Raw genomic sequence first — 18,604 nt, forward strand, 5'->3', positions numbered from 1 at the left:
GAAAGTTTGATATTATTTCAAAATAAGAAATTTAAAGAAATGCAAAAATACATATGAAACAAAATATCATCATTTAGCGATAACCAGAAATACCTATTCATCTATACCTTTTCTAATGAGATCACACAAAACCCCATGCCTTGTTTTTTTCAGGTTAATATATTCTGGACATCTTCCAATATCCCGAACTATAAATTTACCTTTTCCCATCTGATGTTTGCATAGTGTCCTACTGGATTAATAAATCATAAAATACTCTATCCAACTGATTGTTTCCTATTACAAACAATGATGCAATGACCATTCTTTTTTATACATCTGTAGCAAATACAAATTTACTTCTGAATATCAAAGCTTCATCCCAGGGGATCTATTCCTTAATTTTAATCCAATATGCCATATGAAATAAAGCAATCATAGTATGAATTCTTGGTTATAGGAAATTTAAGTCAGTAATTTTATTCACTTTTCACAGCTTTACAGCTTTAGTAAAAATAATGGTCACTGTAAATAAGTATAAAATATAAATTAAAGTAATCCAGAAACCTCCCTGACCACCTCCCCGCCCCCCCCCCCCCGCCAAAAAAACTAGCTAGTATATATATGGCAAATATCCTTTTCACACAGTATCTTTAGGCATGTATTTACTTTTAAAGACTATAGCAGATGGATCTTGCCAAGAGGGTTACAAGCTATTCCTCCCCCTTGATATTAGTTCCATTCCTGGTATTATGGTTCCACGTCATCATTTTAATGGATGTTAGAAAGATCCCATCTGAAGAAATCCCTTTCCACTCTCAATACTTGAGTTTATCACCCGCAACGACCCTCCAAAAATGTGACGACGTACGTCCTGACAGAAGCCATTAAGACATTCTTCACTTTCAACGATTCTTGCCAGTGTGGACTTTCTGATGGTACGTAAGACGTGAAGGGTGACTGAAGTCCTTACCACATACGTCACATTTGTATGGTTTCTCACCAGTGTGGACTCTCTGATGGGCCCGAAGACGCGAACTCTGGCTGAAGCTCTTACCACACTCTTCACACTTAAATAGTTTTTCCCTAATGTGAACGCTCAGATGGACTCTAAGATTTGAGGGGAGACTGAAGGCCTTTCCACACTCTTCACACCTATGGGGTTTCTCTCCTGTATGGACCCTCTGATGATGGCGAAGGTTCAAGCTCCTCCCAAAGCCTTTCCCACACTGCTCACATTTGTAAGGTTTTTCTCCAGTGTGGCCTCTCTGGTGGTATATAAACTGTGAACTGTATCTAAAACCCTTTCCGCAGACATCGCATTTGTATGGCTTCTCCCCAGTGTGGACCCTCTGATGGGACTGGAGACCAGAGGACTGACTGAAGCCCTTACCACATACACCACATTTGTATGGCTTCTCTCCAGTATGGACTCTCTGGTGTACCCGAAAGTCTATGGCCTGACTGAAGCTCTTGTCACACTCCTCGCATTTATAGGGTTTCTCTCCAGAGTGGACTCTCTGATGAGCATGAAGATTCGATCGCCAGCTGAAGCCCTTCCCGCACTCCTCACATTTATATGGTTTTTCTCCAGTGTGAATTACCTGGTGCAGTTTAAGATTTGAACTGTAACTGAAGTCCTTACCACACACATCACATTTGTACGGCTTCTCTCCAGTGTGGACTCTCTGATGGGTTTGAAGCTTTGAGGACTGGCTGAAGCCCTTCCCACACGTTTCACATTTGAATCGTTTCTCCCCAGTGTGGACGTTCTGATGGACTTGAAGATTAGAAGCCTGACTGAAGCCCTTCCCACACTCCTTACACTTGTAGGGTTTCTCTCCTGTGTGAACTCGGAAATGGATATGAAGATCTGTATTACGGGTAAAGCCCTTCCCACACGCCTCACATTTGTATGGTTTCTCTCCAGTGTGGACTCTCCGATGGCATATTAGCGGTGAATTATGACTGAAGCCCTTACCACAGACGTCACATTTGTAAGGCTTCTCCCCAGTGTGGACCCTCTGGTGTATGTGATAGTGTGCAGCCTGAGTGAAGCCCTTACCACACTCCTCACATTTGTAGGGTTTCTCACCCCTGTGGACCCTCTGATGAACACGAAGATTAACACTCCAGCCGAAGCCCTTACCACACTCTTCACACTTGTATGGTTTTTCTTCAGTGTGGACCCTCTGATGGCATTGAAAATTCGAACTCTGGCTAAAGCACTTACCGCACTCTTCACATTTGTAAGGTTTCTCTCCGGTGTGAGTCCTGTAATGAATGATAAGGCCTGTGCTGCTACTGAATCCCTTGCCACAACTGTCACATCTGTAGGACTTCTCCCCTGCGTGGTTAGACTGATGAGGATGAAAAGCGCTCTTACCGAAGCAATTGCCAGGTTCGTGACATTTATTGTGTTTCTCTCTTGGGCGAATTCTCTGAAGAGCCTGCAGGTGTGGACGCCGACTGGAGCATTTCTCTCCTGGGTGAGCGTTGTGAAGTGGAAGCACTGAGCTATAACCGAAACCCTTTCCACACTCACGACACGGAAAGAGATCCCCTCCTGGGGGTACATGTCGGCTGAAACCGCCGCAAATGCTTTTGCCGCATTCGTTGTACTTACAGGGTTTCTGTCCTGTGCCAGTGCTAATACGATCACTACGTGATTGCTTCACGAAGGCCTCACATACACTCAGGTTATTTTTCACATTAACTTGCTGACCTCTACTCTGCTCCGGTGACTCACGCGGGTAGGTATTCCCACAAGAATCCTGAGTCCTCAAAATAGATACACCTGCAGTGTAACTGGCGCTACCTGCTTCAGGATTCATTCCATTATTCTCGTTTTCAGAAACCTGAACAGAATCACCGTGGAGTAACTGGGAACGCTTCCTCTGAAGACAGCTGGTTAAATCACTTGCCACCTGCTTCCAGATCTGCCAGCAGGATAGTTCTTCGTGTGAAAGGTATTTCAATGCAACTTTTCGAAGAGTCTCCATCTCCTTTTGATTCTTGCTGCCTATAAGAAAAAGCAATATTCAGAGATAAGGACAAGTGAATGCTTAGGTACAGAAACGTCAGGATTTCACATGTAGGCCCTACGATAAGGCCTCCACAAACCATGGGGAGGGTCACGTCTATACAGGATCATGTAACCTTTTATGCGTTTCCATGCAAGTGGAAGCAAAAAATGGGGTCAACAGACTCTTAGCCACTAAGTGTAAATGTAACCCATTTTAGAACCATAAATTTCATAGATTAAAATGAGAGCTTTAAGTTTGAAATCAAATGACTGCAGGGCAACAAAGACAAGCCACATTCTATCCTACAATAACATCAATTAAAAGCGTACTCACCTTTGCCCTAGTAGGCTTATGGTAAGAGGCATCCTCCCCAGTAAGATTATAAAAGCTTATAGGCATTAGATAGTATTTTAGGTCCTGGCAGAAATCACACATAGTAAGGACACCACTGTATGGAATGCTTGTTTCAAAAAAAAAAAAAAGAAACAAAGAAAGAAATGCTTGTTTCAGTTCTAAACACACACCTAAATATTATATTTATGCTGGATAAAGATGTAAAATATCTGATCGAAGGTCATGGCTAAAAATGTATGGAAGCCACTGGCTTAAAATGTTTCAGTGGGGCTGGGTACCAAAAGTCCTTCATTAATTTGCTTAAGTGGAAAGTTACATTCTAATAACATAAGCTGAAAAATCTCAACAGGTATATATACATTTCTAGGTATGTTAAGTGAAGATGTCCATGCCCTAATCCCTGGAACCTGTATGTTCACGTATGTAGCAAAAGGGCTTTAGATCTGATTAAATTAAGGATCCTGAGATGGGGAAGTTATCCTGGATTATGTGGATGTGTCCAAAGTCATCCCAAGGGTCATTATCAGAGGGAGGTGGGAGGGAACTGTCCCGGGCCTCACCCTATGCATCTCTGCCTTTTGCTGGTTCGGATTTGTATTCTTTTCGGGGCACCTGGCTGGCTCAGTCGGTTGAGCACGTGACTCAATCTCGGGGTGTGAATTCAAGCTCCACGTTGGGTGTAGAGATTACCAAAAAAAGAAAATCTTTTAAAAAATAAATAAATAAATAAATAAAAAGGCTGAACCTCACTCCTGAGGCTAAGTCTGCAGGTGAAAACGAGACCCAGTGAAGGGAAGCAAGTATCCAACACCCTGAGCGCATCAACCATGAAGCGACATAGGAAGGGGAAAGGACAAAAGAAGGGGTACATCCATCACTCGCTCACAGAATTCATTGCCTTTGTATTCCTTTGGCTATAATGCAGTTATAATTGTAAGTACAGAGCTTTCCTGTGTTCTGTCATTCTAGTGAATGCCACCTGGGTCCTAAGAGGGTGGCCCTGGAGAGCCCAGCTGGTGTCTGACGTCTTGGTGGGTGGTCTCGTGGAGGTCTGTGCCCTTAACCTGTGACGCTGGAGCTAACTTCGGGTGTTTCGTATCAGGACTCACTACAGCATATCAAAAGGCTTCTCACATTGCTCTATCAGCTAGTTAATATCACTAGGATGCAAATTACACTGGAAAATTTAGAAAGTCTGTGATTTTCTTTCCTGTCAGGACCCTTCTCATGTCCACAGGTACATATACCAGTCTTCTGATGCCTGGAAATGTCCAATTTGAACCTACTGAACATCTACCATATATGCGTTCTGTGATCGTTTAGGTGTCAGCGAGAGGGGCAGGCGCTCAGCTGGGAAGCTGGTGGCTTCCATTCATATGTAGACAACCCGAGCCTCTTCCCTGAGAACTGATGAACTGAAATGCCTTGCGTCCTTGGCACTGATAATCTCTGATAGTTTAGTTATCCATTCTGATAACTGGGAATAGCTTTTATCTTCTAAGTTTACTCAGTATAAATCTTTACATATTCCAAGACATCTTAGAAATGAGAACTATGTTAGACATTCACTGGGAGACGATGTTCCAGAACAATCCATTAGTCACATTAGTGTGCTCTAAACCTATGAGCCACCTCTAGGAGCGACAGAGATGGGATGCCCACTTGTCTCCAGTATCCGTAAGCTTTTTGTTTTTAAGAATCTACAAAAATAAGCCCTTTAATTTGTCCTCTTGTGACCTGCAAAGAGCACTTTAGCACAGTTTTTGTATGTGGGGCATGGCTGCAAAATCCTGAAACATGCTGATGGTGAAGAGGTCAAAAAACCTTTGAGACAAGGTGACAGCAAATGCTACAAGATCTGTTAAAAGACAGACTTGGTCTATTATGCAAAACTGAGAAGTGACAATACTTAGGGTCGGCATTCCTGAGGGTGAGTCTGCACGTAAAAACGAGACCCAGTGAAGGGAAGCAAGTATCCAACACCCTGAGCGCATCAACCATGAAGCGACATAGGAAGGGAAAAGGACAAAAGAAGGGGTACACCCATCAATCACTCGCAGAAGTCATCGCCTAATTTATCACGTTTGCAGACAAGCTACTGTTTCATTTTCAGGCAGAGGGAGAGCCTATGAATTTACTTGATCTAGGAATATCTAATTTTTAACTTCTAAATGGGTAGAACTGAGAAATATGCCAATTAAAGACAAAGGGCACTAGGGGAGAGAAAGGAAAGGAGATCAAAGAGTGAAGTGAAAGGTGAAGGAGAGAGAGAGAGGGCAGGAGAAAGGAGGGCGGTAAAAGGCTGGGCGGGAAAGTAATCAGCCTGTCTGGGGACACGGACAAGGCATTCTTCCCATCCGGGAAAGGCTGCTATTGAAAGGCTGGTACTGTAGCTCACTTCTACAAGAACAGTAACTAGGTAATTGACTTACTCACTTAACAAGCACGTATGGGATCACCTTCTGTGCAGAAGGCCCACCCGAGGCTTTGAGTAGACACAGCAGATAAAACTGCCCAAACTCCTACTTCCTGGAGAGATAGAGGACGCACAAGTAAATAAAACTGTGTTACCAGGTCAGGAAGCGATTGGTGCTTAGACACAAAATAAGGCAGGGTGAGGGGACGGAGAAGGGAGAGGATGACACATTAAACAGCAGACGCAGAAGGCCTAGCTGATGTAGGTGAAACCCGAGCAAAGACCTGAGTAAGGGAGTGGCTGCGGACTCTATGCCCAGGCAGAGGGGGAGCCAGTCAAAGGCCCTGAAACACTCCAAGGGGGAGAGACGACACTCCAAGGGGGCCAGGACACCAGAGATGATGGAATCCAGGGTAAAAGCAAGGCTAATCATAGAGGAATCCGGTGAGGCATCCAGATGAGGTAGGGCCTTGCAGGCCACTGTGAGGACACGGAGAGAAATGGGAAGTCTCTGGAGGGTTTTCAGCAGGGGAACGGCGTGATCCCACTTGCTCCCTAAAGAATCACTCAGGTCCCATGTTGAGAACAGATGATAGGAGTGCAAGGGAGGAGGCAGGGAGACCAATGTGGAGGCTGCTTTCCCAGTCCAGGCAAGGGATGACAGTACTCGGACAAGAGTGGTAATCACGGGCGTGGTGAGAAGCAGATTAGCTGGTACCTGAAGGAACAGCCACATGGTTCTCACTGGAATATCCATTTCTTTGGGTTTCTCTTTCCATCATCCAAAGCTTTTCTTCTGCCTCCAACTGGGACATCATATCTGGCTTGAAGGGAACATGTCCTATGAAAAGGCAGATACATATTTTTAAGATGAACGCAAAGCTGTATTTTTGTCCAAATTCTACAATCCTTAGAACCTCTAAAGTGACAATTTAAGAACTTTTTTGATCACAAACCATAAGAAATGGATTGAGGTCATGACCTAGTCCGTGTCTAGACAGAGATAAAATTAGATCTAGCCAATGGCTGTTCTCATCCTATTTCCCACTCTCACACCACTCACTGCAAATGGTCAGTTTGTGCCTCAACGTGAGCATGTCTTCATAAGGAACTTTGATGGTTTCTGCCCTTATTCTTGTTTATTCTATTTCACTGAAAACTAAAACTCCAGTACAATGTATTAATTCCATGACCCACCAATGGGTCACAGCCATAATCTGAAAGATAAAGTATTTGAAAAACATAGAAGCCAATTTATAATTTATAATTCCCATTTATAGTTAATTTTTTTTAATTTTGTTTTTAATGTTTATTTATTTTTGAGACAGAGGCACAAAGCACGAGCAGGGGAGGGACAGAGAGAGAGGTAATACAGAATCTGAGGCAGGCTCCAGGCTCCGAGCCGTCAGCACAGAGCCCAATGCAGGGCTCAAACTCACGGACCATGAGATCATGACCTGAGCCGAAGTCGGCCGCCCAACTGACTGAGCCACCCAGGTGCCCCCCATTTATAGTTACTTTAAAGAGGATTTCTCAACTGCCCCACTATGAATATTGTGGACCGGCTACTTCTTTATGGTGGGGGTTGTCCTACACGCTGTAGGTTTAGAAGCACTGGCAGCCACTAGGTGGCAGTAGCACCCCTCCCCTCTAGTTGTGACAATCAAAACAGTCTCCAGACATTGCTGGGGGGGGGAGAGGGGGGGGTGGAATCATCCCTGGACAGAACTTTGCCTGAGCAGAAAGACCAGGAAAAACTATGCCTGCAGTCCCAGGGATTAGAAAAACTTGTGCTTTCAAGGTCAGGGAACCATTTTAAAAGGTCCAAAGCTTTGAAATGAGGACACGGGCTCTCAATAGGGGTGAGGTTCAGTGTCACAGTGCGCCTGTACTCACCCACTGAAAGCAGGTTCTCGAAGTTCTCCACCATCACATCTCGGTACAGCTTCCTCTGGGCAGAGTCCAGCAGTCCCAGCTCCTCTATAGTGAAGACCACAGCCACGTCCTTGAACGTCACTGCCTCCTACGACATCAAACACACACAACCTCGATCCCATAATCTCCACTGGAAAAAAGCCGGGATTGAAAAGGGTAAAAAGGATTACCAAAAATCTTGTTGCTGATTTGAAGGGAACCCAGGCAGATTTCAGTCCCAGAGCTGTCCCCCATTCACTGTCCCCTCCCGATCGCCCCATAAAGCTTGGATTCTGTCCCCGCAATTTTCACAGGCCTTTGGCAGTCCTCCAGGACAGGCACACGGCTTCCTGTGTTCAATGCACATGCCGTATCCACCTGCAGCATTCACAGCTGGTGAAGGCACAGACTGAGTTCAAATTTCAAAGTTTTAATTACAGGACCTTGGGGGAAATTCCATAACTTGCCACTATCTCAATTTCCTCTTTTCTTTAATGATGTCTAAACCACAAGGTGTTTGAAAACATTAGATAAGTAAGTGCATGTAAGCCACAGAGAGTGGTGCCTGGCACATCTCAAAGTGCTCAATAAATCTGAACAATTACTATTATACGGTCTCATTCCATTTTGCGACAAGAGACTCTAACATTCCTTAGAATTTATGATTTGTCTTTAATCAATACAAATCATGTATAATTAGTTCCAGATTTTTATTTTGTATTTATTTTTTCAGTTTATTTATTTTGAGAGAGGGAGAGCATGCACACCCGAGTTGGCAGAGGGGCAGAGACAGAAGGAAAGAGAATCTTAAGCAGGCGCCACACCCAACACGGAGCCCAACACAGAGCTCGATCTCACGACCATGAAATCATGACCCGAGCCAAAATCAAGAGTCAGTCGCCCAACCGACTGAGCCATCCAGGCGTCCCATAGTGACAGATTTTTAATTTTAATCAATGCTGCAAAGATCCTTTTACAGAGATTTTGGCTAAGAGCAGCAATTGCAAAGTCACAGAATAAACACTTCCAGATTTTTCAAAGAATAGCAGATTTCCCTCTCAAAAGGTTTTCCCAGTTCACCTTTCATGCAAGAGTACAAGTGTTCCTGAATCTCTAGACTCTGGCCAAAGAGGACAGAATTCCTGTTTAAAAAAATCTTCGACAACCTAAGTGATAAATACACAGAAAGACTTTGTTCACATCTGCATACGTTTACTTATGAGTGACCATTATTTTCTCCACAAATTTGCCTTTTTTAACACTCCATTTCTTTTACTCATATACCAATTAGGTTTTTCTTTATCATACTAGTCTTTTTTTTTTTAATGTTTATTTATTTTTGAGAGAGAGAGAGAGAGAAAGAAGAGCATGAGCAGAGGAGGGGCAGAGAGAGACAGAGACACAGAATCTGAAGCAGGCTTCAGGCTCTGAGCTGTCAGCACAGACCAGAGCCCGACACAGGGCTCAAACTCACGAACTGCAAGATCATGACCTGAGCTGAAGTCAGACGCTTAAACAACTTAGCCACTCAGGCGTCCCTCTTACTAATCTTAATAGAGTTATTAAGCCTTTCTTTAATGTATGTAAGTACAACTGACCCTTCAACAAGGGTTTGAACTGCATGGGTCCACCCTATACACAAATTTTTTACAGTACTGTAAATGTATCCTCTCTTAAAATTTTCTTAATAATGTTTTTTTTCTTCTAGCTTATTTTATTGTAAGAACATAGTATATAACATATACAAAATATGTACTAATCAACTGTTTATGTTATTGGTAAGGCCTCTGGTCGACAGTACGCTTAAAAGATAAGTTTCTGGAGAGTCAAAAGTTTATATGTGGATTTTCAACTGTGCAGGGGGTTCAGCATAGTTTGAGGGTCAACTGTAGATCCCACCAATGCCAATATTGCAAATACAAAGTTAAGAATGCAAGTGAAAAAGGAATGCGGGAAAGTGCAAAGAGCTGGTTTGTAAGCAAAGCAGGAGTGTACATTACTTTTGTCTATTTCAAATTGCTATTACTTTTTTCAGAGATCGTTTTGTGAAATAATAAAGATAAAACAGCACACACACATGCACACAGAATCTGGCCAGAACATGCACTCAAAATCTGTTGTTTTCCACTAACCTTTCCAAGGAAGAGAAAAAAGGATGTGCCTAATCTCTGAAAGGTAAAAACACACCTTGGGAGCCACAAAAGAATGCCTTATTTACCTGAAACTTGGTCATTTTCTCCTGCTCCTTCTCGGAAAGGTCAGAGTCCTGAGAAGGCATAACTGGGGAAGGACAAAGAAGCCATGAGATGCAGGCCAGGGCGGCCATGAGCCCATGTGGATCTTTGCAGAAATTACACGAGAGTTCTCCTACTTCCAGGCAGTTGCAGTCACATCCAGCATGGTAAGGAAAGCATGGAGTAGATTCCAATTACTAATAAGTTTGTTAGTCAGGGGCCACTGGACAGTCAATAGCCTGCAGAATCAAACGCAGTAAGCCTACTATAAGAATTTTCCATCCTGGGGACAGTAGGAAATGAAGGGCATTGTTAACAACATGTATAGGCTTAAAAAAAAAATGTGGTTCTAAGTCAAAGGCCTCAGTTTAAATCCTGGAAATGATACTTGCATCGATGTAATGTCAGGGGTGTTAAAGAAAAAACTCTGTGCCTCACTGTGGTCATCTGCACGTGAGGACAGGATACGAACTGCAAATCATACTCACCTCATAAGGTTTTCCCCGGATTAACAGCAGATGGAAAGTTCAAAGAGCCAGGAATCCTTTTTTCCTGCACCTGCAAAAAAGCAGAGGATACTTTGCATTATAAACTGTATTTGCACAGGTCTTTTCTCAAAGCAGCAAAAAAGACCAGAAAAGTACCTGGACTTCATAACGCTCTCCTATGAAACTCACCTTTCTTCTCTGAAAATCCTAATTCTGACTTAAAATTTTCTCTTACTTAACAATTCTTTCCCCGGGGGTGCCTGGTGGCTGGGTTGGTTAGACATCTGGCTCTTGGTTTCGGCTCAGGTCATGATCTCCTGGTTAGTGAGTTCTAGCCCTGTATCAGGCTCTGCGCTGACATGGCAGAGCCTGCTTGGAATTCTGTGCCTCCCTCTCTCTCTGCCTCTCCCCCACGCATGCTCTCTCTCTCAAAGAAAAAATAAAATAAACATTTAAAAAATAATAATTTGTTGCCCAGCTAGTAACATTTCATCGACACTGGTATTAGTTTTCTAAAAAGCATCATTTCGAGTCAATTTACTTCATGAAGTCAAAAAAAGGCTTATTGGTAAGAGCCTTTTAATCCTATGTGCATAGAGATAAAGAAAGATACAAAATAAAAATCAAGAAACACAGAAGACAGATTGAGAGGCTCCAACATTTGTCCAATAGGAGTATGAGGAAAAGAGAATGAAAGAAATGGCAGAGAGGTCTTACTTCAAAAGACAATTGTGAGTTCATACATAGAAATTCTGAACAGTATAAATAAAAATATTCTCTTAAATCATACTGAAACTCAAGAATGCAAAGAACTAAAAACTGTACGTAAATAAGAACTAAAAACAACAACAAAAATCCTTAAAGCTCCCAGAAAGAAAATACGGTTTACCTAATAGAAATGACCATTAGACTGACAGAATCAGGGAAACAGAATGGAGATCTGAAACAACTGAACGAGATCTCCAAAAGGAAGGAAAAAAAAAATAATGGTCAACCTTGAATTCTATGCTGGACAGAGTGACTACTGACACAAGGGAGGAAAAAAAAAATTTTTCAGCTGAACAAAGATGAAGAACATTTATAACTAAATGAGCCCTAAAGAAGCAATGGTAAAATAACAAAACAAAACAAAACAAAAAAACCCCAAAACAAACAAAAAGACCCTTGTAAGTATGTTGGTAAGGTCTTTGTGATTTAAAACAAACAAAAAGCCCAAGAAAGATCTGACCAATTTGGAGGGTAGTTAGAACAAAAATATAACCTACCCCACAGAACCTACCCTACAGTTTAAAAAAAAAAAAAAAAAAGGTGGTGGTGTGGGGGTGCGTGGGTGGCTCAGTCAGTTGAGCATCAGATTTCGGCTGGGGTCATGATCTCACAGTCTGGGTTCGAGCCCCACATCCGGCTCTGTGCTGACAGTGCAGAGCGTGGTTGGGATTCTCTTGCTCTTCCTCTCTCTCTGCCCCTTCCCTGCTTGCTCTCGCTCTCTCTCAAAAAAAAAAGAAAACATTAGTCTCAGAGACAGATAACCGTTTTTCATCCCAAAGCAGTTGCGAGTAAATAAAAGAGGAATAAGGAGAAAGGAGAGCAAAAGGAAGAAATGTAAAACGTGGTAAACTGAAAAATGAAGACATATTTAAAACACATGCGCGCGTGGTATAAAATCCACACTCACACCTACAAACGGGGAGATTAAACACCGGCAGGCTGATGCGACCAATATTTGCGCATTTTCCTACTGCGAATTTACTGACTGAAAGAAACCTGATGAACTGGAAACAGAGGACAGGACAAGAAAGTACCTTCGCTGGTACGTACCCGGGGCTATGCCGTGGGCGGCCAAGAAGTCCGTCCTTTCTCCCCTTTGCGACCCCAGGGACGCGGAAGAAAAGGACGCGGTGGGACGGCTCGGCTGGCTCTGTCTCCGGGATCAAGCGTAGCGGACATCCCCAGGCGCTAGCGCGGGGTGCCTCGGGGCTTCCTAAAAGACATCGATAGAGCTGGGGAAGACCTCGGTGCCCGGGACGACGACAGCAGGGCCACGCTGTCGATGCCCCTAGAGCCCTGAGCTCCCTGTCTTCACTGGGGCTTCCAGGCAAAGGGGCGCTGGTGACCGAATTACTCTATCACGAGCGAGAGCCAACCCGTCATCCCGTGCCCCGCCGTTCTAAGCTCTGGACACGTACTGTCTTCGTTCAGTTGGAATCACAACCCTACCCAGTAGTTTCTCGCTCGCTCGCTCGCTCGCTCGCTCGCTACCGTACGGAGGAGGAAAGTAGAGCGCAGAGAACAACTCGCCGGGTATTGTACCGATAGAAGTAGCAGCGCTGCTCGGTAAGTGGGGGAGGAGAGCTGAGGGAATCCAAACTTCTGCCCTCCGTCTCTCGGCCTCCGCCGGCGGCCGCGACTCCTCCATCCTAAAAAGGCCGCCTAGGTAGCGACTAGTCCCACGCTCAGGCCGAAAAGGCTCGGAGGGGTGGGGGGGAGCAAGGCTGACTCACCTCCCGACCGAAAAGATGGTGGCAGCCTCGCTTTTCCGGGGCGGAAGTGCCTCTGCCTACACGGCGCCCCAGAACTACACTTCCCGGAAGCCCCGGGGGGGAACAGGAGGCGCAGCGGCCCCTTGTTTCCGGAAAGAGTTAAGGACTACATTTCCCAGAAGCTCCAAGAGGAGGAAGAACTTTGCCCGCCCGCCTTAGGCCACTCCCTTCCCTCCCAGCAAATCTCCCAGCTGGTAATGCGAGGACTACAACGATCAGAAACCGCTTTATGGCTTCCCATTTTGCCGCCCTAAAGCTGTTCTGTGACGGCAGTGAAACTGAGTTTTTCCCACTGACGAACAAAACGTAATTAGCAAATATTTGAAGAGTCAGAGACTTTAAAACAGTTTGTAAGAAGATCACGTGATCCTTTAATAACGAAACTGTACCTACTACTAGACGAGAGAAAACGATAGCCTTTATTTTGCAGTTTCAGACACTTTTTAGATATAAAAACGAATGAAAGACCAAAAACAAAAAATGGAGGCAAAACGTATTGTAGATTTCAACTTTTGTGAATAGCACAAATAATTAAGAACTTGGCTACTGAGGACAGCCAGACATACTCAAGAGCAAAAAGACAAGCTTCAGCATATTTGTATGATCAATTTCCCAAACATTCCTCAGAGAAATTTCCGAATTCGAGGATGAATACATTATTACTTAATGTATTAATACATTAATACATTAATAATGTATTAATACATTATTAATTAGATTTTTATGCAACAGTCACTGTAAAACTCTTGTTTGCTGATATCTATGATAGAACAGATGTTTCAAAGAAATGAGGGTGGAGAGCAGAGAGGAATACCTAAAAATATCCACATATCCACTACAATATATGTTTGCATTTCTTATTTACTGAACATGTTAGGCAGGAAAATAGGCATGAGCGACAGGAGGATGGACCTTAGATGTCCTGACAGAGACCCCCAACCAAGGACCGCCCAGGGACCACCCCATTCCATCCACCTAGCAGTAGGTTTGCGTTACAACATCCCAGCAGAGGAAGAGTTAAGTTTGTTGCACTTGTGCAGAAAGCAGCCTGTTGTCCTTATTTAGCTTAGATCTCTAGAAATATGAATAGAAATAATGTTGCGGTTTCCTTCCCCTGCAAGCATTTCGAATACATACTGGGAAAGGACATGTGTAGCTAATTAGCATGTAATACAGGCCCGTCACTCAAATGTTGAGATCCAAGGACCCTCCAAAAGAAAAATTGATATAAGCACATAGCCCAGAGTTTCTGTGGGGCCATTCCTTCTGTTATACACCACTGTTTCTTGTGAAGTACTTTGTGCATGCTAGGGACTATTCCAAACACTTGAGACTCTGGGATTCTCCATTCACAACTGTCTTTTTGAGGTAAATACTATAATTTCCTCCATTTTACAGTTTAGGAGGCAGAGGCAGAGGAAGGGTAAGTACTTTGTCCACGTTACTAAATTAGTAAGTGCCAGCGCCAGGTTTCAAAATGTGGCATTTGGCACCCAGAGCCTGAGTGCTAACCACTGTTAGCCACATCTGGTATAACCAACACGAACAGATACTTAATTTCAATCAATTTTTTGGCCTCCCTGATGCCAAAGAGATAGAACATAACATGGAAATTCAGTTATCTTCACCTGCATTTCTATCCAGTGCCCTCAAGGCAAGTCACACAACCAGGAATCTTCTATGTCGTTTTCCTCTTCAAACCCGTCTTCCACTCATGTCCAGCCATAGTGAAAAACTTGTACTCTTACAAAAAGCCTCTTTGTATCTACTGTTCATTACGTCACACCCCACTGCTCTATTCCCTTCTAGGGCTTAGTCTTCATCTACAGCTTAAATCTTCCCTGTTCCCGTAAGACTTCTTGTGGGTTTTGTCTCATACATGAATAAAAGCCGTGTGTAATAACACAGACTACAGATTTGAAATCAAGCTGCCTGGGTTAAAATTCAGTTCTTCCACTTATTCTGTGAACTCTGTTCCATTTTTATTCACTTGCAAAATGGAAATAATACTATGACTGATATGATAAACAAATTAGTAACTACACTGAAGGGCACTGGAAACTCTACCTGACTCATAACCACCCTATAAAAAGCAAATATTATCCTCAGGTGACGGGAAACATGAATAAGGGATGAGTGGTTTAGCAACTTTGCTTTAAGATCATTAAAATTAAGAGCAGGGCGCCTGAGTGGCTCAGTTGGGCATCCAACTCTTTTTTTTTTTTTTTTTTTTGAGAGAGAGAGAGAGAGAGAGGGAGAGAGAGAGAGAATCCCAAGCAGGCTCTGCAGTAGTAGTGGGGGGCTCAACTCAAGAACTCAAGAACTCAGCTCAAGTTTGGGGGGCTCAAACTCAAGAATTGTAAGATCATGACCTAAGTCTAAATCAAGAGTCAGACGCTTAGCCAACTGAGCCACCCAGGCACCCCAAACTCTTTATTTCAGCCCAGGGCATGATCCCAGGGTCATGGGATCAAGACCCACATTGAGCTCCACGCTGATAATGAGCCTACTTAAGATTCTCTCTCTCCCTCTGCCCCTCTCCCTGGCTTGTTCTTTCTCGAAAGGAAAGGAAAGGAAAGGAAAGGAAAGAAAAAAGGAAAGGAAAGGAAAGGAAAAAGGAAAGGAAAGGAAAGAAAAGGAAAGGAAAGGAAAGGAAAGAAATTTTTAAAAAGAACTATTTCCTATGTTTGTTTGTTTTAATGTACAGCATTGAGATTAAAAACACAGACTTGAGGCTGTAACACCTTGGGCTCAAATGGCAGTTCTGTCTCTTAAAGCGTTAAGTTTTGGGCAAACAGTGTAAACTCACAAAGAGTAAATGAAAAAGAAAAAAAATAATTTTCCTTGTCCAAAAGATGCATTTTCTCTGCCCTTTTTCTTAGAGCATTTCCATAGGAAACCCAGTGCTTTTTGGATCTTTTTTCTGACTTTTAAATACATATGTAAATCTTGTTAGAGGCTAAGTAACTTCTTACCAAGTTTACAATCCAGAAGTGTTTTTCAAAGGTCTGGGCTTTGTCCCTTTTAAATGTAAATGTCCGGGCAAATAATCTAGTGTCCCTATCACTGTGGGAGTTTAACCAAGGTTTCTTTCTCTGCTAGCAGGGGAGATAAGATACATTTCATTATTCCCTCGGATAAGGTCAAATAACTACGAAAATTCCCAAGAAAAATTAGCATAAATTTATCAACGAATTTGCAGCAAACGGTGTAATCAAGCCCTCTTATAGGAAGACAAGATATCGTTAATCCTGAGAATACGTGTACCTAGTAGTTAAACATTTAACAGCATAAAAAGCTTGTAACTGCTTGCCTGTATACACAGGGCGAAGCTTCTTTATTTGTAATCTCTTCCCGCAAATTACCTACAATACAGTACTCTGAATATGAGTATTCAGTAATAAGCTTACTTTTCTACATTATGTAGCGAGAACTTTGTGTTAGTAGGAGGTTGTATTTCCAGCTACCTCTGCTGAAAAAATAAATAAAAGGCGAATAGCATTACCTGGCTCATAAGGCTGTTGAGGTCATTTCATAAATTAGTTCGTATAAAAATGATGAGGGACCACTATACCAATGACACTACTTGAGAGATGAGCATAATGAGACCAAGAGAGATTAGGCAACTCGCATAACGTTGTTCTGCTAGGAAGTGGCAGCGCTGACTGGGAGGTGAGGAAAGCCGGCTGGAGCGCCGGGAGACCTGCAGACCAGGCGACACGGAGACCTGGGCCGCCCCGACCCAGGGAAGCCAGAGGCGCTGCAGACGGGAGGCTTGGCAGAGGGGAACGCAGACCTCTTCCAACTCCACCCTCCGCTGCCTGGGGCAGCTCCGGGCTCGGGGAGCTCCCTGGGAGGGAAGACTCCTCTACTGGACAGGAAGGCGCGCACCAACCTCGCCCTCCTACCGCGAAAGCGGCTCTTTCCGACTAGAGGGAGCTCATGGACCACTTCCCAGAATTCCCTCGCCAGGCCTTCCAGAAGCGGAAGTGCTCCAGGCTACATGTAGCCCAGACTACATCTCCCAGAATGCCCGAGATAAACGACGCCCTCAGCTCCGCCTCCGAAAGCGGAAATACTTCCGGGTACCCTGAGCGGCTGGGTATTAACTCCTTTAATGCCAGAGTGAGTCTTGGCGGAATTGTGTCATTTTAGACTGCAAGGGTCTTCCACGGTGGCTCCTACAGCTTCTGTTGTTGAAAGCTGATCAGCACTTTAGTCGCGTTCAAGGCGCTCACAAGGAGGTCGGGGTAGGGCAGTGAAGAATCCCAAAAAGCTGCCCTGTAGGAGTAAAAATAAGAGGGAAATGGATTGTCTTTGGTAGAGACCTAAGACAAACTCCAAATCACCTCACTAATTGAAATTGGATTAGAGTGAAACGTTTGTTACTGTCTTCAGCCACCTAGCAAAAACAAATGAAAATCTTTTCTAGAGAAAGAGAGCATCATCCTAGGCTTCAAATTATTTCTATAATACTAAAATATATTAATAGTGGGCAAAATAGCCGTTGGAGATAAAACCATTATGAGGCATGGAAAGAAACACTTCATAAGTTTCAAATTATCAAGAATAACAGCTTTGCATGATCAAAAGCAAACTTTAAAAAGCAAAACTGACAGAATTATAGGGAGAAAAACATTCACAATTAGACTGGGAAGTTTTAACACATATTTAGGAAGAATGTAGAGTCTGGAGAGCATTTACTAAAACAGAAGAGAAGCTGAAAATTAAAATGGAAACATCCATCTCAGGAATTTAATAAACAGAAAACAAAAACTGTAGTAAGTAGATGGAATGAAATGATGAAAATAAATTCATGAAATAGAAAACAAAATAGACTGAAGTTTTTGTGAAGGGCCAAAAGACGATTCAATGAATAAACCAATAAAATTGACAACGTCCAGTAACAGTGGCTAAGAAAAAAAAAAAGACAGAAATGACATACTACCAATTTCAGTGATAAAAATGGAAACATCAATAAAGATATTACGAAAACATCGTGCAGAACATTACAATGATAAATTTGAAAATACATGTGAAATGGTTATCAACTCCTAGAAAACTCCAGCTTAAAACTAAAATCAGTTTCTACTCCTGAAACCAATATTACACTATATGTCAACTAACTTGAACTTTTTTTAATGTGGAAAGATACCTAAAATAAACGTATACAACAATTACACATAATACTTAGTGATAAAATGTTGACATTTTTATCTTTGAGAACAGAAAACAGAAGAGAATGCTAAATACCACCCCTTTCATCAAATTGTACTGGGCCTTGTATCCAGCAAACTGGTCAAATTTACTTGTCAATTCCAATAACTTTGTTGCAAATTATTTTAGACTTCCTAAATACATAAACACACCATTGGTAAATAATGACAATTTTGTTTCTTCTTTTTCAATCTTTACATTTCTTATCTATTTTTCTTTCATTTGTACGTTGAAAAGAACTCTTGTTCCTTTTAGCCTATTCACACTTTTTAAAAAGATTTTTGCGGGAGTATTTTAAAGCAAATTGCAGAACGTTTTTTCAGTAAAATTAAATTGAAATCCTGGACACATGTGATAAAATAATTTTGTATTTATTCCTTTCTTTTCCCCATCGAACACTTTCATTTGCTCCTCTGACCCATAGGATATTATTTCA

The 18,604-nt window shown here is 42.7% G+C and overlaps 1 protein-coding gene and 1 long non-coding RNA gene across 6 annotated transcripts in view; one reads left to right on the forward strand and one right to left on the reverse strand.

Annotated features, from left to right (window-relative positions):
* On the reverse strand, positions 1 to 13,080 carry ZNF227 (zinc finger protein 227). 5 transcript variants are annotated; one of them, XM_060651375.3, is made up of 8 exons: positions 12,913 to 13,080; positions 12,230 to 12,392; positions 10,412 to 10,481; positions 9,908 to 9,969; positions 8,770 to 8,855; positions 7,672 to 7,798; positions 6,494 to 6,616; positions 1 to 3,001 (listed from the first exon to the last, which is right to left on the reverse strand). In XM_060651375.3, exons 6-8 carry the CDS (start codon positions 7,703 to 7,705, stop codon positions 885 to 887), a joined length of 2,274 nt encoding a protein of 757 aa, XP_060507358.1. In that variant the 5' UTR covers positions 7,706 to 7,798; positions 8,770 to 8,855; positions 9,908 to 9,969; positions 10,412 to 10,481; positions 12,230 to 12,392; positions 12,913 to 13,080; the 3' UTR covers positions 1 to 884. The 5 variants fall into 5 exon arrangements, with proteins under 5 accessions (XP_060507358.1, XP_060507353.1, XP_060507361.1 ...); XM_060651370.3 differs by lacking the exon at positions 8,770 to 8,855; XM_060651378.3 differs by lacking the exon at positions 8,770 to 8,855 and having other exon boundaries at positions 7,672 to 7,840.
* LOC144614536 (uncharacterized) overlaps positions 12,618 to 18,604 on the forward strand; it is a 19,426-nt gene continuing 13,439 nt past the window's right edge. The window contains exon 1 of the long non-coding RNA XR_013552334.2: positions 12,618 to 12,745. This is a non-coding gene — a long non-coding RNA (uncharacterized LOC144614536). The remainder of the gene's footprint in view (positions 12,746 to 18,604) is intronic.

The sequence above is a fragment of the Panthera onca genome, chromosome E2 (genome assembly GCF_046562875.1).
Source record: "Panthera onca isolate mPanOnc1 chromosome E2, mPanOnc1 haplotype 2, whole genome shotgun sequence".
NCBI lineage: Eukaryota > Metazoa > Chordata > Mammalia > Carnivora > Felidae > Panthera > Panthera onca.